The sequence below is a fragment of the Mustela putorius genome, unplaced genomic scaffold (assembly GCF_011764305.1).
Source record: "Mustela putorius furo isolate JIRA1106 unplaced genomic scaffold, ASM1176430v1.1 tig00003863_pilon_pilon_pilon, whole genome shotgun sequence".
NCBI lineage: Eukaryota > Metazoa > Chordata > Mammalia > Carnivora > Mustelidae > Mustela > Mustela putorius.
Window position 1 is genome coordinate 25810282 of NW_025422015.1, and position 23576 is coordinate 25833857.

At 35.4% G+C, this 23576-nt stretch overlaps 1 protein-coding gene across 1 annotated transcript; it reads right to left on the bottom strand.

The window, feature by feature from the left end:
* Positions 1 to 1121: 1121 nt before the first annotated feature.
* On the bottom strand, positions 1122 to 18687 carry CUNH6orf58 (chromosome unknown C6orf58 homolog). Its single transcript, XM_013061411.2, has 6 exons — positions 18387 to 18687; positions 16662 to 16748; positions 14829 to 15013; positions 13798 to 13898; positions 8941 to 9179; positions 1122 to 1352 (listed from the first exon to the last, which is right to left on the bottom strand). The coding sequence occupies exons 1-6, from the start codon at positions 18685 to 18687 to the stop codon at positions 1225 to 1227; spliced, it is 1041 nt and encodes a 346-aa protein (XP_012916865.1). The 3' UTR covers positions 1122 to 1224.
* Positions 18688 to 23576: the final 4889 nt, after the last annotated feature.

Consider the following 23576-nt stretch of genomic DNA (forward strand, 5'->3'; position numbering starts at 1 on the left):
CCATCACGGAGCCCCTACACTGGTGTAGGAAGGCAGACAAGAAACAAAGAAACTAATAGAGCATGTGATGGGTGGGGATAAGCGATATGAAGAAAAAAATAAAGCAGGATAAAAAGGATAGAGATTACTGTGTGGGAACAAATTTACACAAAGAAGTCAAAGAATATCCTGACAGTCAAAGAAGGTGACATTGGAAAAAAGAGCAGTAAGAGGTGGAGAGCTGAGGCAGGCAGTGGTTTGGGGGAAGAGCATTCTTGACAGAAAAGAAACAATGCTCCAAAAATCATGAGTCACGTGTGTGTTTCAATGTTTGAGGAAGAGCAAGGAGACCGTTGTGAAAGGGGATAGTAGGAGGAGGTAGGAAAGAGGGAGTGAGATCTAATACAACTAGATCCTGTCAGCTGTGTGAGCCACATGTATATATGCTGTGGGTTTTACTCTGAAAGAGATAGCAAGCCATTTTAAGTTTGAGCAGAGGAGAAACATGATCTGACTTTTAAGTGAAAAGAAGCTTCTGGTCATGATGTGGACATTACTTAAATCAGAAAGAGAGCAAGTGTAGAAGTATTTCCTTTTCCAACAGTTGGAGGGTAGATTCAGTCTGTGGATGAGGCCCTGGGAAAACCTACATACAAAAGCTTCATTTCAGCACTGGAAGTCACCACCCTCTGGCCAGAGTAGTCTCTCTCCTGAAAGAGAGCAACACTGACAAACTTGACACTGAAGCATTCATTATCAAGTGTGGACCCAAGGACAGGAAACACCCACACACGTAGAAATACAAATGAGGTATGTATTCTGTTAGTTCTGTGTAATGAGTTTTAAAAATCTTAGTTGACTGTCAGTATTTATTTTAAAACGTTCTGGATTTTGGTTATAAATCAGCAAGATATATTGCTCTAAATTTCATGTAATTAGGTTATATAGGGTAACAACAATGGAGCCATATAAATTTAATGTCTGTTTATTGATTTCACAATGATTTATGATGGCTTAATATAATTTTCTTTAGATCCTAAAATTTAAAAACTCAAGAATTATTAATCAAGCAAAATAATCATAACATTGATTTGAATTTAAAGTTAGAATGCATGGATAAATTCCTAACAAATGAGCATAAATCAAAAATATCAGAAACAAGAAAAGTATATGGTTATGATCATATTAAAATTTTGAAATTACTGTTGCTCAACCAATTAGAATTGTTCATCTTTAGTTCACTAATTAAACACTGGAAACACTCAGAAATGTTGGATTAAAGATTTCAAGAATTACTTGAAAAAGCTCTAGAACTTGCATCCTTGCATGATGTGTCCTCATTAAAATTTTCCATGCAGTCAATGAAAATAAACCTGGAAAAGATATAAAAGTATTACATGTAAATTCAAGTTAATACTTAATTGTTAAAATGTTTATTTTAAATAAAACTATGTATTTTCACATAAAAATTACATATTTGTTACTTGATAATTATACATATAAAGTTTTTAAATTTAAAATTTATTGACAAACTCATATAAAAATCAGTAAGAAATACAAATAATCAGAAAACTAGGGAAAGTGCACAAACACATCAAAAGAATTGTAAATTCATCAACAAAACTAACAGGCAACCTACACAATGGGAGAAGATGTTTGCAAATGATGTATCAGATAACCCCAAAACCAAATAATCTCGTCAAGAAATGGGTGGAAGACATGAACAGACATTTTTCCAAAGAAGGCATACAACTGGCTAGCAGACACATGAAAAAATGTTCAACATTCCTAACCATCAGGAAAATACAAATCAAAACTACAATGAGATACCACTTCACACCAGTCAAATAGCTAAAATGAACAAGTCAGGAAACAACAAATGTTGGCAAGGTTGTGGAGAGAGGGGAACACTCTTACACTGTTGGTGGGAATGCAAGCTGGTACAGCCATTCTGGAAAACAGTATGGATGTTCCTCAAGAAGTTAAAAATAGAGCTACCCTATGACCCAGAAATGGCACTACTGGGTATTTATCCCAAAGATAAATATAGTGAAAAAAAGGGCCACACGCACCCCTATGTTCATAGCAGCAATGTCTGTGGTAGCCAAACTGAAAGGAGCTAAGATCTTCTTTAGCTGATGAATGCGTAAAGATGTGGTTCATGTATACAATGGAATATTACTCAGCCACCAAAAAGGATGAAATCCTACCATTTACAATTTTTACTGTGACATGGAGGAACTGAAGGGTATTATGCTGAGTGAAATAAGTCAATCAGAGAACAATTATCATATGTTTTCACTCATATGTGGAATGTAAGAAACAGTGCAGAGGATCATAGGGAAAGAGAGGGAAAACTAAATGAGAAGAAATCAGAGAAGGAGACAAACCATTATAGACTCTTAACTATAGGAAACAAACTAAGGGCTGCTGGAAGGATAGGCGGGTGGGGGGATGGGGTAATTAGGTGATGGGCATTAAGAAGGGCACATGTTGTGATGAGCACTGGGTGTTATATGCAACTGATGACTTATTGAACTCTATATCTGTAACTAATGATGTACTATATGTTGGCTAATGAATTTAAATTAAAAAAACAAAGAACTGTAAATTAATACAACAGTGCAGTAGCATTTTCTACATAAGAAACTAATGTAAGTTACAGAAATTGCTATATGATAGGAATTTAGAAAAAACAAAAACTTTAATTCAGTTTTATAACAAAAATGAAACTCCTGAAAACTATTTTAAGTGCCACTCAGCAATATATGACTCATTGACTTTAATTCATTTCCTCTCTACAAATTTATCGGTAAAATCATAAACTCTGCCAAGAAAAACATACATAAAATGCCATTGTTACATTATTACCATCAGTTTATAACAGAAAATAATGCCTACAGTTATAGTAAATTTATTAAATAAAACATTACATATCTGTTAAACAGAATGAGCTGGATCAATATGTCCTGATATCCAAGAGCTTCAAGAAAATTTTCTAGTAAAAAAACGGAGTGCAAAGCAGTGAGTATGATTTCATTTGTGCAAACAGCACAGGTCTTATTTATCCATTTATATATTTATGTTCAAACAAAATTTGCACCACTTTTGAAAACTGGGTGAAGAGCCAAGAGGTATAAATGAAAAGAGGTGGGGAAGAAGACTTTAATTGTCATTTAATGTATCAATGCACTGGGCTTTTTAAGTTTGACTGTATTATAGTTTAAGATAAGTCAGTAAAAGTAACAGTAATTTAAATGCTTTTAAAATAGAGAAAAAATAAGAGTTTTTAAAATGATTTTTGAAGAGAAGAAATATTTCAGGTTAGATCTGTTAACATATGAGAGTTAATGGTTTGAAAGTGTCCAGAACGCTTGGTCCCAGATCTTCTTCTGTTTTCTTCCTACACTCTGGGGATGGGAAGATTAATTTCCATGAAAAGCTATTCTTGTTAACATCGTTTAATTCTTTCCATGGAGATGGAGCATGTTACCTGATTGGTGGGTGAGAGAATTTGGCTCATGTTTCTCAGTTGGCTAGAGCTATTCTGTTATAAAGTCCTAAGAACCAAAATAGCTCTTTTCTCTTCTTTCTGTTTAAACTAGTGAGGAAGTTAGGTTAATTTGATTAATATTGAGTCAGTCAACACGTTCAAAAATTTTAATGAAGTGTAGATTACTGGTTATTTAAAAATGCATGGGAAAAGACAAACATACAAAGGCATTATCGTACAACTAATTTCTAAACTCAATACTTTTGAAATATAAAACAATGATCATTACCCCCCCAAAACTCAGTTTATTGAAACAAATTGATTTTTAAGTTGGTCTAAAACTTGTTTCACTGTTTTGTCTACAAATGTTACTAGGTTTTTCAGTTTCATCTCATATCAGAACCTTGTTTTTTGACATATTTACTTCTCAAAGTAGTATGTAGTTGTTTCTTGGAGTTAACATCAGCAACTATGAGAAGCTTCTATAATAATAATTTCCTTTGCTGCCTTTTAATATAGTCCCATTTGTTTTTTGTTCTTGTTGTTGCCTTTACATTTGATGTCTAATTCAAACACTCATCACTAAGATCAATGTCAAGGAGCTTACCCTTTGTTTTCTCCTACCGGATTATGGCTCCAGATCTCACTGTTGAGTCTTTAATCCATTTGCATTTGAGGTAAGATAATGGCCCAATTCATTCTTTTGCAGGTGGCTGCCCAGTTCTCCCAGCACCATTTATTTAAGAGAATGTCCTCTCTCCATTGTTTATTCTTGGCTCCTTCCTTTGCTGTAAATTAACTGACCACATACGTGTGGATTTATTTCTGGGCTCTCTATTCTGTTCCATTGATCTATGTGTCTCTTTTTATGCTAGTACCTTACTGTTTTGCTAACTAGAGCTTTATAGTATAGCTTGAAATTTGTAAGTGAGATGCCTCCAGATTTGGTCTTCCTTCTCAAGACTGCTTGGCTACACAGGGTGTTTTTGTGGTTGAATCCACATTTTAGGATCATTTTACTTCTGTGGAAAATGACACTGGAATTTTAATACATGATGCATTAATTCTGTAGACTGTTTTGGGTAGTATGGACTTTTTAACAATATTAATTTTCCAATTCATGAACATGGAATTTCTTTCCATTTACTTGTGTCTTTTTCAATTTCTTTCATTACTGTCTTACAGTTTTCAGTGTACAGGTCTTTCACCTCCTTGATGAAATTTACTTCTAGATATTTTATTCTTTTTGATGTAATTGTAAATGGAATTGTTTTTCTTCATTTATAAGTTTATAGGTTATGAACACACCGCCATTACATTAGATTATCCTGAATTTAACTGTATTTTACCTTTATCAAAGGGATTTATGCTTTCATATGTTCTCTTGTTATAATTAGCAACTCTTTTATTTCAGTTTAAAGAAGACCCTTTAACATTTCTTATAAAGCCAGCTTACTGGTGCTGAACACTTTCAGCTTTTGCTTGTCTGGAGAACTCTTTATTTTTCCTTCAATTATGAAGAAAAATTTTGCCAGGTAGAGTATTCATGTTTGGGAGTTTTTTCTTTCAGCGCTTTAAATAATTCATGCCACCCTTCTGACTGGTAAAATTTCTCCTGAAAAATCTCCTGAGTCTTATGGAGGGAGAGGAGATTCCCTTGTACAAAATGAGTTTTCTCTTATTGCTTTTAAGTTTCCTTTTTTGTCTTTAACTTTTGACAATTTAATTCTGTGTTTTGGTGTAGGTCTTTTGGGGTTCATCTTATTTGGAACTCTAGATTTCCTGAATCTGGATGTCTGTGTCCTCCCCAAGTTACAGAAATTTTCAGTCATGATTTCTTTCAATACATTTTCTGCTCCTTTCTCTCTCTCTTCTATTTCTGGGACCCTTGCAACATAAGTGTTGGTCCACTTGATGTTGTTTTATACGTCTTTAACCTATCTTCATACTTTCTCATTCTTCTCTCTTTTTGCTCCTCTCATCTGCTGTCTTTTTCTCAAGTTCTGCATCCTGTCTTCCACTTCATCCAAACTGCAGTTGAATCTCTCTATTGAATTTTTCAGCTCTGTTATTATATTTTTTCAGGTCAGTGAATTCAGTTTGGTACTTTATATTTTATATTTCCCTATTGAAATTTTTACTTTGTTCATGAATTCTTTTCCGGACCTCAGAGAGTATCTTTGTGACCATTGTTTTGAACTCTTTATCAGGTAAATCACTTATCTCCATTTTAGTGAAGTCTTTTTCTGAGGTTTCATGCTGTTCTATTGTTTGGAACATACTCCTCTGTGTCTTCATTTTCCTTGCATTTCTGTGCTGGTTTCTATGGATTAGACAAAACAGCCACCTCTCCCAGTTTTGAAGAAGAGGCCTCTGTATAAAAGATAAATTTTACCATTCAACAATGCCCTTCCTCTTGGCTGTCTTCCAATTCTTTGTGAAACTGCATAGTGTGTTCTTAATGGCCCCCAGTAGTTGAAGGTGGGCCAAGACCTATCAGTGTCCCAAAGAGGCAGAGCTCAGTCAACAACTGGATGCCAGATGGTTTTAAGCTGGATCCTCAAGTAGCAATTTTTGTTTGTTACAGTCCTATGGAACCCATCAATTTAATTAAGCCCTGTTGGCCATTGGAGCCATGCAATCATGGGGTATCCTCTGAAAAAAACATGGCACAGATGTGTGTACAAGTTCCTTCCAGGAGATACATTTCCTCTGAAACAAAATAAAGGGAGAGTGCCAAGATGACACCATCAAGTTCTTGGTGCTGCAGTATTAAATTGGAAAGCTGCCCCTCAGTCCACAGCTATTAGAATGAACAAACAGCCTTCTTTCATGAAAAGACTGGGTGTGTTTCAGTTTGCTGCCTCTGCTGTGTACCCTTGGGAATTTGCCACAGTGTGTCTGCACAAACCTTTCAAGAATTGTCTCCTAGTTTGCTATAGCCTTCTGAGTCTTGTGCATCCAAGCCTTGTTGGCTTTCAAAACTAGATGTTTGGGAGTACATCTCTCACATGGAAGTCTTAGAAGTTGGGGTTCCAATGGATGGATGGATGTGGGGTCCAAACTCATCACTCCTTAAGGAGAAGCTGGGAGTTGTGATATCTCTCCTATTCTGTGTTGCTTCACCACGGCTGGGGCTTATGGCAAGATTGTGTCTCAGCCTCTCCTTCCTACATTGATGTGTATTTTTTCTCATTTCCCCAAAGAGTAAGAGTCACTCAGCTAGTTTCTGGATTTCTTTCAGAGTGAATCTTTCTGTCTGTAGCTGTCTGTTTGGTGTCCCTGAAAGGAGTAAGTTCAGGAGCTTCCTATGTCACCATCTTCACTGCAGCTTCTGAGATGCCCAAGTTCATTTCCTTTCACCCAACCATACATCATACTTCAGCAAACAGTTGTCTTCATTCAAAGAAAGGAGGAGGTAGTAACCATTGCAGCAGAAGAGTAGGAGGTAACAAACCTCTTGTTCAGGTTAGGGGCAGCAAAAGGGGCACCTGGCCTCAGTCTTGAATCATGAAATTCAACAAGTTTTTAAAAGCATTTTAAAATTATATTAACATGAATATCAGCTTTTGACAGTTTTAAATTTTCATGCAGTCTTCATTGTTCATTTTAAATATCACCCATGCGGAAATAAAGTAATAAAATCTAGGCAAGCTTTGTTTTCTTACTAATTTATACCTAATGTTATCTTTCAACTTAACTATGGACTTTACTCTTAGACTATGTATAGTCAAGGATTAAAACTTGATGCCACTAAAGATAAAGAGATGGTTCAGAATTTTACAAAATTAAACATTTAAAACTCCATGCCAATTCTTACCATCAGCAAAAATGTTAAAAAGCTAATTTGAAGCCTGAAAATGTTAATTTTATTTTGTAGATTAAATTTAATGAACTTAGCTTAAGTTTCTTGTGGAAAATCATTCTGGAGACTAAAAAGTAGCTACATGACACTTTTAAACTTTATTGTAAATGTGTACATATGTTTCTATCAAAGATTAACTGAAAATGCTCATTTTTAAGTATCAGTATCTGTTTTTCACTCATGCCTTGTTTTCAATATATCTGTTTTCTCTATTCTTTGCTTATTTGAAAACTCCAAGGCCTTTGACACAGACTGAATTCTGGGTGTCAGTGGAGAGCGGTTGCCATGAGAATGACAACTTGACAACAGTAAGTACCTTGTTATATAAGGTTTATACAATTACACTATCAAGGTTCACCATTTTTTCACCAGTAACTTTCAACATTTACTCTCCCATTTTTTTTTTTTTGTGAAAGCAATTCAAACTTGTGACACAAAGCCAAATTTCAGTAAAACTTAATCTAATAAAATCTTGTACAATGGTACTTTCACACTTTAAATGAAATAAGTTTCACTCTCCACTCAGTTCTTCACCTTGTACATCTTAAGAGGAAATCCAGTTTCTACAACCCAAGCCTATGTAATTTATGCCATCTGATAATTTGGCAGGCGATTAACAAAATTCATGCTTCTCCTTTCATGGTATAGTTTGTCACACAAAAGTAGTCCTTAGATAGCAGTTTAATTCCCTACCCCACTGCCTCTCCAAACATGAGAGCATCTTTCTGCTGGTGGGATGTAGATTATATAGAAGTCAGGGGTTGGAACAAGCACAGATAGAAGGTAACTTACTCCTCTATTCATTGTGTAAAGGGAAACTGCCATTGACTGAGAATATTTCACTGGAACCATTACTACAGCAAGAAGAAACTGCCATTGCATGAAAGCCTTAAATGTTTGGGGTTAATTCTTACTCAAATTAATACAAATAAGATTTCAAAACATATATTTAATGTATTTATGTTTACTTTGCTTTTGTATCTTTCAGATTCTTTTGGAGGGGTTAAAAATCACAACATTTTAATTATTTTAATTGAATGTTTTCAGCTTGGTTCACTGCGTAAAACCATATCTAGAAAACTGAGATGATGTGGTAATTCAAAGGTACAATTATAGATCCCTTCTGTTTTTCATTCTGAAGGAAGCCCTACAGTTGAGGGACTGCAGCAGAATATTTCATCCACAGTTAGTAAGACTAGATCAAGTGAGCTCACGTAAGTCAATTTGCTAGTTTTTCCCATTAATCATGGCACATTTTCTTTTGAGTTTTTTTTTTTTTTTTTTTTTTTTGCTAAATTTAAGAGCGATGTATAAGATTTTTAAAAAAGGAATAGTGTAACAGCAGCAAAGGACTGTATCTGGGTTTGTGGATGAAAAGGGGACTGGAGGTTGTCTGGTGGCTTCATAGATCAATAAAGATGCATAAGAAAGGACAGGCCACCCTTAGAAGGACCAAAAACTGTGGAATGGATACCCATGGAAAATCATGACTTTCTTTGACAATATGTGTTATGATGATCTTTGTATCAAATAAAATCATTATTTTTTCCTTTATTCCATGAAATATTAATTTTCTTTGAGGTATTGCTTACAAGGCTCTTACCTGGAGAGTTATCCACTTGGCGAAGAAAACTTAGAACAAGAAGAACCATGTTTTGAAAGTCAGTAAAGTCGTGGATGAAGGGGGCTCTATCCCCGTTAACAAGCATTCGTGGAGGCAGGCCCTTCTGGAATTCATATGTTCTGACCAAAGTTGTTGGAAAGAGGGCTACAGCTAAATATTTCACAGCCACACACCAATTTCTTCCAAAATTTGCTTCTGGTTTAGAATAATACTCCAACCTAAGAGACAAGTGGAAACAGGTACAATTTTAATTAGTCCATTCAGAATTTCAGCCTCATTATTTTCTTGCTTCTGTTTTTGATTTTTTAGTTTCAAGTTTTTATTTAAATTCTAGTTAATTAACTTATAGTGTAGTATTGTTTCAAAAGTAGAATTTAGTGATTCGTCACTTACATATAACACCCAGTGCTCATCACAAGTGAGAAACAATGGTTTAAATAAACTGCAATGGCTTAGACAAACAGCAAGCCCTAAAAACAATGGCTTAAATAAACCCTAGGAAAGAGGTGAGGGCACCAGTTCAAGGCACAAAGGCATATAAGCAAAGTCAGATCAAATGGAATCTTTTCAAATGATTTAACTGGATCTGTTACCAGACAATTCATCTAATATTTCAGTTAAGATATAGCCAAGTTAAAATAAAAATAAAAATACACCTTAAGAGGCTCCTTTTAATATAAAATACAGATATACGTGCACCAATCAATCTTAGGATCCAAGATCCAACAGTTTTAAGTATATGTAGACCATACAGAGCTCAGTATTGTCTCATGTAAAGAAAAAACCCTAATATATTCCTTAAAAAGTAACATATGAGATTTGAAGGAAATATCCCAGTATATAATAGATTGCAAACATGTCTGCAGTTTTCCAAACTCACTCTATCTCTGGTGTTTGTTTTTCCCAGGGCCCCTTCCCTGTTACATTGGAAGGAGGTGGGAAGGAGAAAGGCATAACTTTCTGATCCTGGTTCAGCCATAATATTTAATTTGGCCAATAGGATATTAGCCAACTTGACACCCTGTAAGCCAGTAATATGTTTTCACAATTTGGTTTCTCTCTCTTGTCAGTCTGCCGTCACTATGGTAAACACTCAAACTTGCTTACTGAAGAATTAGAAGACAAGTGGAGCAGAGCTGAGCTTCACTCAACCCTGGAATGCCAATCAAAGTCAGCTAACACGATGTGAGCCTAGGAATGAGCAGACCTGCCCAGCTGAATCTTAAACATGTGAGGAATAAACACTGGTCTATGACACTGAGATTTAGTAGTTATCACCTGTCTACATTCTCGTGAAGAAAACAAAATGAAATACAGGACAACACACCTAATAAATTGCAGACTTCTCAACAATGAAACTGAAGCTAAAAAATAATGGAGATATGCCTTCAAAAATCTTAAGTATTACCAGCTAGGTTTCTGTAATCACTCAAAGCCTCAGTCCGAAATCGTGATAGAATAATGATACTGTAAGAATGCAAATTACCTACAATTTTTTCTTCTTATACAACTGTTCTGAATCGACTAGTATGTAAGTCCTGACAAACAAAGTAATCCAAGAAATAAAAAGATACAGGATATTGGAAAGGGGCGATTCAACTCAAAGAAGAGACAAAGGAAATCTAGTACAAAGATACTAGAGACCGAAGAATCCTATCAGACCACCTAGGCAAAGCAGAGCAGGTCAACAGCTCTGAAAGAAACCTCTTCAAGAAGAAAAAATTGATGTAATTCCAGATGCTTTTAAACATGTTGAGAAGAAACTTCCTTGGTTTGCCAACTTGAAGTAATTAGCGTTGTATACAATAGAAAGTAAACAAAAATATGTAAAAAATTATCAACGCTAAAGGGAATAAGATAGCAAAGGAAAATAATTATAATCAGTTTAGTACATGTGATATGAAGAGCAATTAATAGTTAAAATAATGTAGCCACTGAACATTGTCCCAATCCAAATCACTAAACAATCATGCAGAGAAAGTGAGAAGTGGGAAGAATTTGTATGGTGTGTGGGTGAGGGGAACTAAGTGGTAATTTTCTATGGCCATGATAAAAAGGATTATACTTAAATCTATAAATCAGGAAATGTTATAGGATTTTTTATTTTTAGAAATATAGTACCAAATAGCAAAGCAACCAGTGGTTATAGTCATATTCTCCCTGGATACAGCTGTTTCATTTACTTATGTATTTTTGGTGGAAGAGACGGAAAAATCTCATAGAACCACGTGACTAAATCATTGCCATATACGAAGTGGATAATATACAAACTAAAAGTGACCCAAAACAAAAAGTAAGAAAGCACACCTGAATTCAATATATGAATTAAAGGAACAGGAAGGAAGGAAGGAAAGACGGGAGGGAGGGAGGGGGGAAAGGATGGATGGATCTCTGAAGAATTCCTGAAATAGAGATAGCAGCAGCTGTGGGAAGATGCTAAGATCTTCCCACAGACCATTCCCACAGATGGTCTAAGGGCCATCCATCCACTATTCTAACTCCTAGGACAGGGAGGCTCTGATCACACTCACTTGCCTGCTAACCTACCTAGAGGGAGGGAGAAGAGGTTAAGAATGATTTTTTGTTCAATTCGGTGATTGCCTGCATGGTTCATCTCTCCCCAGAATTTCAAGACTCTTCATCAAGGAAGTGAATATTGTATTTTATTCCTGCTTCATTATATATTAAAAGGTGGAAGCATTTTTTTATTGTTTAATAGCTTTTAATATCTTTTTAGAAGGGAAGAACCTTGGTAGTTACTGACCTCATCAAATGAGTTTGTAGGCTATGTACCTTGCAGACAGTACAGCTTGCAGGTAAGAAAATGAGCTATGGAGTCAGGAGAAATTTGAATACTAGCCCTGCTACTCCCTGGCCATAACATTTTAAGAAAGTTCCTAAACAGCTCAACTACATACTTGGGATCTAGAGAAAGGAGGTGTTTTCAGGTGAGATCTTATATTAGGATACTTCAGGAAATTTCTTTTACTTATTGTACTTAAGAAACAGTAGCTGTTTAAAAAACCCATTTGAGAGAGTCACTTGTTGATACCTAAATAGAAGGCCAAGTAAGAAGGATCAAATTTCAGAGAATAAAAAGAGCTATTAAAAAGCAATGTTTTGGTTATAATTATTGAGGAAAGTGCTTCTAACACTATCAGAAAAAAATTTTTTAGGTCATATGCTTGTGATCAAAATAGTCATGTAAATATTTAAGATTATACACCAAAAATTCATTGCCCTGTGATTTTGGAGTTTTTAAATAAATTTAGCCTGTTGAAAATATGGTATTTCTTTCAAAAGCAGTTCCATTACATATATAGGAATAAATACAATTAGATTAAAAGTCTAAGTCCACAGGAGACAGGAAATATGCCTATAAGAAAAAAGTTTCTTCAATCTCCTTGAATTTACCTGAAGTACTCTTATATTTTTTAGGGACAAAGTTGGATTCTCTAGTGATTTATCTTTGTATATGAACCTGGAACATCTGTAAATGAAAGAGTAATCTAGAACAATGACTTGCTATCAGTCATATCTTGGGGTAGGCAATCCCAGGCCAGAATCATTGTCTAATAATCTCATTCCTATTTCCTGTCATCAGAATAGAAAAAGCAGTTGAGTTACAACTGCAGCCCCAAATCCTATCACTGATGCCGCCCCAGGAGAAAACTCTTCCATTGCCCAACTTAATATCTGATTTTTGAAACCATATCAATAAAGGAGGTAAAGGAGGAAATGTGCTTTGAATCTGCGACTTACGTGATTTATTTACCTAACTGATGGAGTCAGTGGGAGAGACAATCAGTGAAATTAAGAGGCACACATGCCTGCCTGGCTTTACCAGTCTACTCATACAATACCAAGGAACCCAATTTTGTGGTTCCTGTTTTTTTACCATACCCAGATTTCTACCCCACACTTCACTCAAAGTGGTTGACTTCACCCTCAGACAGTGTCCACAATAGCTAATTTTATTATGTGTCAACTTGACTGGGCCTCAGGGTGCCCAGATATTTAGTTAAACATTATTTTGGGTGTTTCTGTAAGGGTGTTTTTTGGGAAATCTCAGTTTCCAAAATCAGTGGACTGAGTGAAACATATTGCCCTCCCTAATGTGGATGGGCCATATCCAATCTTTTGAAGGTGTATTAGAACAAAAGTCTAACCTTCCTTAAAGTAAGAGAGAATTCTCTTGACTGATGGTCTTCAAACTGGAAGATAAGCTTCTCCTGCTTCCACCTATCTACCTACCTATTTATCTATCTATCATCTAGCTAATCTATTAATCTATCATCTCTCTATCTATCTATCATCTCTCTAACACTATCTCCTATTGGCACTGTTTGTTTGGAGAATCCTGACTAATACATTATCATTCACAACAAAGCACTCTAGATATAGAGTGTAACATGTAGATATAACATGTAGAGTGGCTTGATAATCTGCTAAACTATCCTGTGTGCTAATCCTGATGCTAGTTTATCTTTTTCTTTAAGTGTGTACCTACCATATGATGTGCCCATGGTCAAAATAATGAAGAAAATTTTTCTTTTTTTTTATATAGAGAAATTGTTGTATATTTTATTTGTTGGTTGGTTGGCTAGCTGTTTTGTTAGTTATCAGTTGGTTAGTAAAAGATTTTGCCCCTTCTTCATAAAACACTTTTTAATCTAATCATTCTAAAAGAGTTATACTTCATCATTAAAATACTCAGTGAATAATATTATTTAAAAGGAAGATTAACCATCACTTTAGAAGAGGAATAAAAAGGTGTTAAGTAAGGCCAAAATCATTTACCATCTTAAATAGAAATGATTTGCTATCCATTCTTACCTATCTTCAAATATTTTGCTAGCATGTTCCAAGGTTGAAACATGTGCAGCCCAGAAGTACTTCAACAGGTCTTCAAAGCTACTAGAAGGATTCTGCAAATGCTGTAGCAAAGGAGACATTTATTCGTATTTGAGAAAATATAACAATTTCTTTCCTTAAATTTCATTGAATCCCATATATAAGCTAGAAATATTCTACAAGAGAGGAGAACTTTTGTTTCTAAGAACTATGCAGGCCCTTAGTGAATAACACTCCATAATAGAGTATAATAAATATCTATTATAAGTATTATTACTGAATGCACCTATAAGAGATGAGCTGCAACAATTTTCACAAGAGTCAGTATTTTATACTGGCCAGGAGGATTTTGGTTTTGGTTTGTCATTTGTTTTTCTGCCACCATAGTAGAAACTACCACAAAAGTTTAAAATTAAGAAAAAGAGGAAATTTTTGTTAGGATATTTAATTCAATCATATCTAAAGTAGTGAATTAATAATCTACAGAACAAGTAAATCTATCTTTTTATTGTGGACCTTCTACCACTTCTATATTTAGCCAATGTTTGCATTTTGCTTATTGAATATTTGGTTTTGATTGTCACATAATTGTTTAGTTCTCCCTATGTATGATCATTTATTAATTCAATTGAAATAAGTTAATTGACTGTTCTAAAAACAAACTCTATAATTGTATTTCTCCCAAGAGTTAACCCTTGGTTGCCATGCAGGTTCAATTAGCCGGAATACTCCTTTTATTTAGTAAGATACATTTTGTGCTCTCACATTTATGTATAATTTAATTTAAATGAGTGGATAGACTTTGTGTTAATGTTGTATTGGTTCAGAGGGTACTAATGGCACATAATCCCCCACTGTAAAGTAATAATATAATTTGCATAACAATTTACATTTTTGCACTTAGGAAAATATTACATGATGAAAACAAAGACCTAGACAAAAAACATTATATAGAAAAGGAAATTCTCTTATCACCTCCTAAGAAAATAAATTATAAAACTTAAGAAAGCAACCTGGTAAAAGGCATTCCACTTGCTCATTATCTCAGGATAGGATGATTGACAACTAGAAATATTAAGGCAAAAATTCGTCTGATCCTTGGGTGGCGGCAAAAGCATGATTTGGTCTGATGATATCCCCATTATGCCGGAATCAACCGCAGCCAGGAAAGGTAATGCACTTAGAAAGTAATTCATATCTGTAACAGCAAAAATACTTATTATTATCACAAGCACTAACAAATGCGATAGAGAATATTTTTAAGTAGTCTGTAAACTAGTAAGCAAAAATCACAGGTCCAGAAACCAAAAAGTTAGTCACTACCAAAAAAAATTAAAAATCTCCCTAAGGATCACATATATAGCTTTTCTTAATAAGCCTAGAATCATAAATAAACACAGACTCAAGCTGTTGTCTATATCTTAAATAAAAATTAATGTTGACATTTCATATTAATTTAGTATTACTTAATATCCATTTTTTCAAAGTGTTGGGTAAAAAAAAAAAGAAAATTATCTATTGACGCATAGAATGATACACCTCTAACTGAAGCTTTATCATAACAATACTTTTCTAAAACATTTAATGTGGCAAGAGTGTTAACATTTTGTACTTGGTACTTAGTCGAGTTTAATGTGCAACCATGATATCACAAAATCCTTGTTTTATATTGGGTTTTTAAAGCAAACATTTTGGGTAAGTGTTGACAATTGATCTTTGGATAACTAAATTGGCAATGAATTAACTTTTTTATTTCTCTCTAAAAATAACCTATTCCATCAGATTTAGACATTATAATTTTGATAGCTATAAAGCTTATACTGATTCTCACTGGTGATGTAGAACGTTGTCTATGATAAGACATGTATTTATGAATGCAATTCTACGCCCCAGTGGAGCAGACTGCTACTCCAAACTACTAAATCAATCGAATAAAGAAGCCTGAGTTCTACATCCGTGGCCATGACTGTGGGTCTTTGAAAAGAACTGGTCTGCACAGTATTAGAAAAACATGTAAAGGTGTTATATGATGTGTGTAAATCCAAGAAAGTGAAACTTAATGTATTCTTAGAGATATTGGGAAATATCTCTAAGAAATTGTGTGGAAATTAATTTTATTACTAAAAAACAAAACAGAATTAAAGAATTAGAAAATAACCTTTTGATTATTTTTGTATTAAATACGTGACTGAGCCTTTGATTACGGATTGACAAAATCATTTGTGGCACACTACTCTGACACTTATGGTTTTAAAGTCAAACACAGTCGGTCTGAACAAAATGAGGCAAAGCCCTATTTGCTTGTTCTCTCATTTCTCATCCTTCCTCATTCTGGAGACTCTCGTGGGACCTCCCACCTGACTGCCAGTGCTGGGCTTTCAGAGGCCATGGTCCTTTACAGTTCCTTGTTTCCGTCCTTCTGTGAAAAGCGCTGTGTGCCCTGAGGAATCATTATTGACCTTATGGCTGTTAAATTCTAGAATGTGGCATAAAGGCCACAAGGTACATGATGAAATAGATTCCTTCTTACAAAAGAATAGTATTATTTTGTCTCTGTCTCTAAGATTTTAGGTTGAATACTTTCCTTGGGAATGGCTATTACCTATTTTGCTATTTAAAAGGACCTACCAGGGGCACCTGGGTGGCTCAGTGGCTTAAAGCCTCTGCCTTCAGTTCAGGTTATGATCCCAGAGTCAGGAGATCAAGCCCCACGTCGAGCTCTCTGATCATTGGGGAGCCTGCTTCCCCAACCCCCCGCCTGCCTCTCTGCCTACTTGTGATCTCTGTCGAATAAATAAATAAAATCTTTAAAAAAAATAAAAATAAATAAAAATAAATGAACCTACCAGCCCACCAGCTGTCCACAGAGATACACAAATGATCTCCAGATTCATAGCCACAGCCTTTCCTTCCTCTGGGATCAGCTAATCTTCCTAGAAAAGAGAGGGTGCAGCGATTATTTGTTATATACTAACATTAATTCCTGAATATCAATAAATATTTTGCTTTAAATTGTTCTCTTCTTCTTTCATTGGTCCCCAACAAGTCCCTCGCACTCAATCCTTCTCCCTTCCTTTTCTTGTCCCTTCCTTAAACACACACACACACACAAACACACACACACACACAACCTACAGTCAAGCACATGTTTCTATGCTATTCTATTTCCAGGTCTTGTCCTTTGCCTTAATTTCCAATATTATCAAATTAGAATAGAATTTCTCAGGTGGACTTAAAGACTGTTTTTTTTTTTTTTCTTTTAACTAGGTAGTTATTTTCAACATGCAGCCAAGACTGAGAAACACTGTTTGGGCTCATTCTTTTATTTCCTAGTAGATTTCATTTCTATTTCCCCAGTAAAATTTCATCCACATTTCAGGTTTAGGTTAAATTCATTTTTTTCTGATCACTCCAGCTGACTCCACTCTGGCCTTTGTTTTGCACTTTTAATGTCTATCCAAGAGTTATTGTTTATTGTTTTCTATTTAATTTCTGCTATCTTTTCTATTTCACTTGTGCTGTAAATTCTTTAATGGCAGGGAAACTGTCTGAAAGTACTCATTCACACCCCATCTCTCCACTGCTCTTAGCAAATGTTGAACACTTATCAGCTCATCAATGGATGAGTTTAGTCAGACTTGATCCTGATGTGTGAATGCAAAGAAAGAAAAAGAAGAGCATTAATCTACCAGCTCCCCTGTACCTCCCCTGAGGTTGGCATGCCTCCCATAGCAGACTTTATATTAATGATTTCTCTTGGACAAGGGTTGTTTTGACCCCAATGAATGCCAGATAAATAGGAGTAGATTTGGGTCTCAGGATATTCCCTAACAAAAAAGCATGACTTGTCCTCCTCAGTAGCTCCTGAATATGACCACTGCTCAGACTTAAGATCAACCATAATCTACCCTCTATATCTTTTCTATTGGAATAGAACATATTTCTTTATTGGTGGTATTATCAGTGTGGATAAGCTCCTTCATGAGCTTTTTCTGTTGGCAAGAACAAAAATATCTAATTTATGAATCCTTGGCCCACAACATATCTCCCAATGAAACACTAGAATGTATTTTCAAGAGGAATCAATCATTTGCAGAGAAACATCCTTATGAACAAGATGGCACTCCTTACGTATCAGCACTATCTCCATGTATAGGTAATCACAATTGGGACTTCAAAAAAATTCAGGTAAATTTGACATCAACTTCTGTTTTTAATGTATATCCTTTTGACTGTTTTGCTCATCTAAATGCTTCAAATGGCATCTAGCACCTAGCAGGAGTTCAATAAATATTTGAAGTATGCTCAATAGATTTCAATAGATTTAATATGAAGTCTTTTTGTGTTTGGCAACTATTCCTTATGCCCCATTGTGGATTCTAGTCAAGACAAAAGCATGTAAAAGTAGGCTTTATGGAGGAGAAGTGAAGAAATATGGTTATGAGGGGAAAGAGGAAAAAGAAAAGAATCAATTTTCAAAAACATGGTATGGTATTTACAGAATCTTACTTCCCAATTACTATGTGGTCATATTAGTAGATCATCAGGATGAAAACAAGAGTCATTCTTACCTGTTCTGTATTGCCAGCCAAGCTGGAGAGGTAAACCCCAAAAAATATTTTGTTCATTGTTAGCCACAATGTTTTCAAAATAACTCGCTGTCTTGTTCACTAGGATTTTGTACATCCCCAGTCTCTCCAAGTATATCCAGGGATCAATGAGGTACTTTCCATTCTCTACCCTGTAGTCACTGAGCTGACCAGGACTCTTCTCCCACAGTGGTGGATACAGATCTGAGAAATTATATGCTCCTGCTAGAGAAGCAGAAAAGCAACCAACTAACACACAGGTCCAAGGAAGAAGGAAAGCCATTGTACCAAAGCTGGGGACTGAGACTGTGGCCAGGCTTTTATTGGGAAATGGAGGAAGAAGTCATGGTATTTGCTTATGTCTCAGCATGTCAACACTTTTTGTTCTTTTCCCTGAAGATGACAGAGTGAAGATGGAAAGGCCTTACCAATGAAAATAGGGTGCCTCTCTTGCGAAATAATAAATTGATTTATTGATAATAAATTTATCAATATAGTTTGTTATTCACATGATAGTCCAAACAAGCTTTTGAAACTTTCATTGCTGAATCAATATTCTAAACACTTCCAAAAAACTGCTGTGAAGTTTACATTGTGTTTTTATGCCTATTAAACTGAATACACTCCTACCCATATATCTCAACCTTATTCATCTAGAAATTTAAAGATATAGGCAGTTACCTATGTCTGCTGAAAAGAATTTATATAGCAAGCCTGAAAATGTTATCATTAAAAAAAAATTGACTTGCAAGTTTGGCCCTTGGCTGGCATCTATCTACTTGGCTCTCCAAGTTCCTAGTCAACAGTTAAATGACAAATGATTCACTGTACCTAGACTGTGCAAACCATATGGTTTATGCTCAACACCTGCTTTCCTTGCAGAGTCTGGAACTTTCATATATGACCAGCCCACAGGAAGCAGCTTAGGTACTGCCTCTTTAGTGGGCATCCCTGGACAGAAACATAACATATATATGCTGTTCTTCTGTTACTGGGGGGAAACTGCTCTGTGTGACTTCTCATGGAAGGAAAAGAGCATGTAGAAATCTACATATGACTTCCTCCAGACTCTGCCTGTGTTTTTTCCCCTTTCATTCAGCTGTGAGTTCTTACTATATCCCCATAAAGAACCTTAGCCATGAGTATAATTACATGCTGAATCTTGTATGTCTTCTAGAACATATTTAAACAGAGTTCCCTGAAGGAAAACCTTCAGATACCCATTAGTTATCTCTCCCCAAATGCTAAGAAAAAAACATTTATTTGGTATGTTTAATGAATATAAAAATTTCTAGCCCCCATATTGCATTAGGTATCTCTAGATCCTAGAGGAAAAGACAAAGTCTAACAGGTTTTAATTTTGGGTATATAAGTTTCAAGAACATAGAAAAGAAATTCTCTGTGATTATAATTTCATTATAAAGAAATGGACGACCTTACAGGACTGTGTTTTCCCCCATGCAGAGGCTATTGAACTAGTGTTTGGGGGGTAATGTAAAGGAAATTGATATATTAGTTAGCATATAAAATAGTTGAATTTTGTAACTGCTTCCGTGTCAGAATCTAAAAAATAGTTTAGCCTGGGAGTGCCTGGGTAGCTCGATTTTTAAGCATCAGGTCAGGTCATGATCCCAGGGTCCCAGGACTGAGCCCTGCGTCAGGATCCCTGCTTGACAGGGAGCCTGCTTCTCCCTTTTCCATACCCCTGCTTGTATTGCCTCTCTCAACATCTCTCTCTGTCAAATAAATAAATAAAGTCTTTAAGAAATAGGTTAGGTTGGCCTATATTATTATAGATAGGACTATTGTCAACAGAAACCTTCTAGGGTTTCCTAACCTACATTGTGATTGCAAAATATATGACCAATGATATTGGGGTACTCACTTATCATTGAAAAAAAAAAAAGCTTTAATGTGTTGCACAAATGATATGAAGGTTGATATACGAGGATTTTAATAATGTGTCAATCTATATTGAAAAAAAAAAAAAGAATGTTCCATTTAGTAGAAGTTTCTATTGCAAGGATGAAGCTTGAAGTGAGCTTATGTATCCAATAGACCCAACGAGTCTATTGGCAAAAACTTCTAGTTAATTCCCAGCTTTCTTTCATCCTTGGACTGTTAGCTGGGAACATGGGTATCCAGTTAAGGCTACATTTCAGGTATCCCTTGCATAAGGAACCACATTAGTAAGTGCCATCCACTGGGCCATGAATGGAAACGGTGTCCATGCAGCTCTTTAAAAAAGGGAAAGGTCACGATTTCATCCCTTCTTCTATGCTGAGGCTTGGGTTGTAGATGTGATAGCTACAATTCCATTTCAATGCTTATGGACAACGATACTATCTTGATGGTATCAGAATGCAAAGCTGGAGATTGTGAGAATCCTGGAAGGCTGTGCAAGCACGAAATATAACTGAGTCCCTACATCTGGATTTGACCTGAGACAAAAACAACTTTCTTATTTCCATCACGGTTATTTGGGTTTCACCTCCACAGAGTAAATAATGTCCTCACAAATAAGCAGTACCTCTGGAAAGTCTAATTTGTAGCATCATTAGAAGCCCTTGTTTCCCCACAGGCCAAAAGTGAGGCTGACTTTTGGCATGGTCCACACTCAACAGGATATAACTGTTCTATTCCTGTCATTTTATTTATCCAATGATCTTCTGATCACTGATTATTCCACATTCCAAATATATTAATATAAAGGGGAAGTGACAAAAATTATTTTTTAATCTGGATCAAGAACCCAAGCATTCTGGATATCAAAATATATTCCATCTTTATAAAAAAAAAGTTAACATATGGATGAATACTATAAGACATATTTTTCTAGAACAAATGCTAACATCATGCTTAATGGGAGAATTCTGAAGAGTATTTCCTTTAAAGTCAACTATAGGATAAAAAGTAACCACTATCATTTTAATCATTTAACTTTTCTTTGCAGGTACCATACAATTAAGTTAGCATAGATAAAGAAATTAGAGATATAAAATTGTCAGTGAGGAAAAGACATTATTTTTGCAGACAATATGATAATATCTGGAAAATAGGGGAGAGTACACTAACGCAGTACCTTTAAAGAAAAAGAGAATTTCATAAATTGGCCATGCATTCAATTAATATATCTAAATCAGTAGTTTTTGTTTTTTTTTTTTTTAAAGAAAGACACTGGTGTGAAAGTAGAGGGAGATATCCAATGAGGCCCAGGAGTTAGAGACAGAGTTTTTTAAAGCCTCTTAGCCCATGCTCAGACTCAAGGACTTATTATTTTTTTTTAAGATTTTATTTATTTATTTGACAGAGAGAGATCACAAGTAGGCAGAGAGGCAGAGAGAGAGAGAGAGGAGGAAGCAGGCTCCCTGCCGAGCAGAGAGCCCAATGCGGGACTCGATCCCAGGACCCTGAGATCATGACCTGAGTCGAAGGCAGCGGCTTAACCCACTGAGCCACCCAGGTGCCCTAAATCAGTAGTTTTAATATAAAAACATTTAGGAGCATAAAAGAATAAATATATTGGAGGAAAAGTTCTCATTTAAAATGTCAACAAAGGGATTGAAATACCTAGGAATAAATTTAAATGTGTTAGACGAACATGGGAAAAAATCTTTAGACACACTCATGAGAGACACAAAATAAAACTGAACAAGTTTAAGAAATGCCATGCTCTTAAATGAAAAAATTCAACATTATCAAGATGTTAATTTATAAATTTTACCACAGTCACAATGAGAAATATTAAGTAGTATAATAAGAATAAGAAGTAGTACAGCTAAGCCTAAAGTCTTCAAAAAAAATTTTTGAGAAAATAGGAAAACTCTAAAAATAATGGCTAATAAGAATGAGAGGTAACTTCGTCTAACCTATATTAAAACCTTAATGATTAAAGTAACACACGAGAGTCATCCACATCCAGAGTCATCAGTGGGATAATGTGATCATGTGCGTATAAGCAAAGAGATCATTGGAGTAACAAAAAGAAAAAGTTTTTTGGGGGTGCCTGGGTGGCTCAGTCATTAAGCATCTGCCTTCAGCTCAGGTCATGAACCCGGGGTCCTGGGATCAAGCCCTGCATCTGGCTCCCTGCTCGGCAGGAAACCTGCTTCTCCCTCTCCCTCAGCCCCTGCTTGTTTTCCCTCTCTTTGTATGTCTCTCTCTGTCAAATAATTTTTTTTAAAAAAGAAAAAAGAAAAATGTTTTTTAAAATAAGACCTCACCCCAAAACAAGTGAGCAATTTACGGGGAAATTGCTAGGGCTAGATCTGCGCAGTCCTTACGGATGTGATAGGCACTGGATTCCTACATACAGTGGGAAAATAAGAAAACTTACTGAAGTAAGATATTTGTTAAAGATACTACAAGAAATCATAAAGTCAATAGAAGAAGCTGGATTTTCTAATCCAGAAAACTCTGAACAGTGTATACAGGTGTGTTGAACTAGTCAAAGAGAAAATAATTAGAAGCTTACAGGTAAGCCCCAAGTGAATATTCAACTTATCATGGCTTGGACTGCTAGGTACATACACCAATAGTCATTTTCCCTCTTTCTTAGTAAGGCAACAATGATATTTTTAGTGCAGGACAGTCCTTCCAGGAAAAAGGTTATATTAGTTCCTCTCACTTACAGCTAGGTGTTACTATGTGATTAAGTTCTGCCAATGGACTGTAAGCCAAAATGTGATGTTGCAACTTTCAGGAAATCTCTTTAAATGACAGTTTGTCTCTTATTTATTCCTTCTTCCTTCCTGGAATAACTTGAGACTGACAAACCCTCTTAGACTATGACGTAGTGAAAAGGGTGGCAGAACAATAACATAGAAGAACCCAGGTTTCTGATACAGAACAATAACATAGAAGAACCTAGGTTTCTGATATTCATGGAGCTCTAGACTACCCACCTCTGGACTACTGTTTCTAAAAAAAAGAAAAAAGAAAAAAGAAATTTTATCTTGTTCAAGATAATGTTTTTTGCAGATTTGTTACTAATTTGAACTGACACTCTTTTTTTTTTAAGATTTATTTATTTATTTATTTATTTGACAGACAGAGATCACAAGTAGGTAGAGAGGCAGGCAGAGAGAAAGAGGAGGAAGCAGGCTCCCCACTTGAACAGAGAGCCCGATGCGGAGCTTGATCCCAGGACCCTGAGATCGTGACCTGAGCTGA

What these genes read in the sequence shown, in the direction of transcription:
- CUNH6orf58 (XM_013061411.2), bottom strand. Translation starts at nt 18,687, where the DNA reads ATGGCTTTCCTTCTTCCTTGGACCTGTGTGTTAGTTGGTTGCTTTTCT. An exon ending in TGTGGACAGCTGGTGGGCTG is followed by an intron (nt 15,014 to 16,661) that starts GTAGGTTCATTT and finishes TTGCTGTTACAG; the next exon opens with ATATGAATTACTTTCTAAGT. An exon ending in CCAAGTGGATAACTCTCCAG is followed by an intron (nt 1,353 to 8,940) that starts GTAAGAGCCTTG and finishes TATCTTTTCCAG; the next exon opens with GTTTATTTTCATTGACTGCA.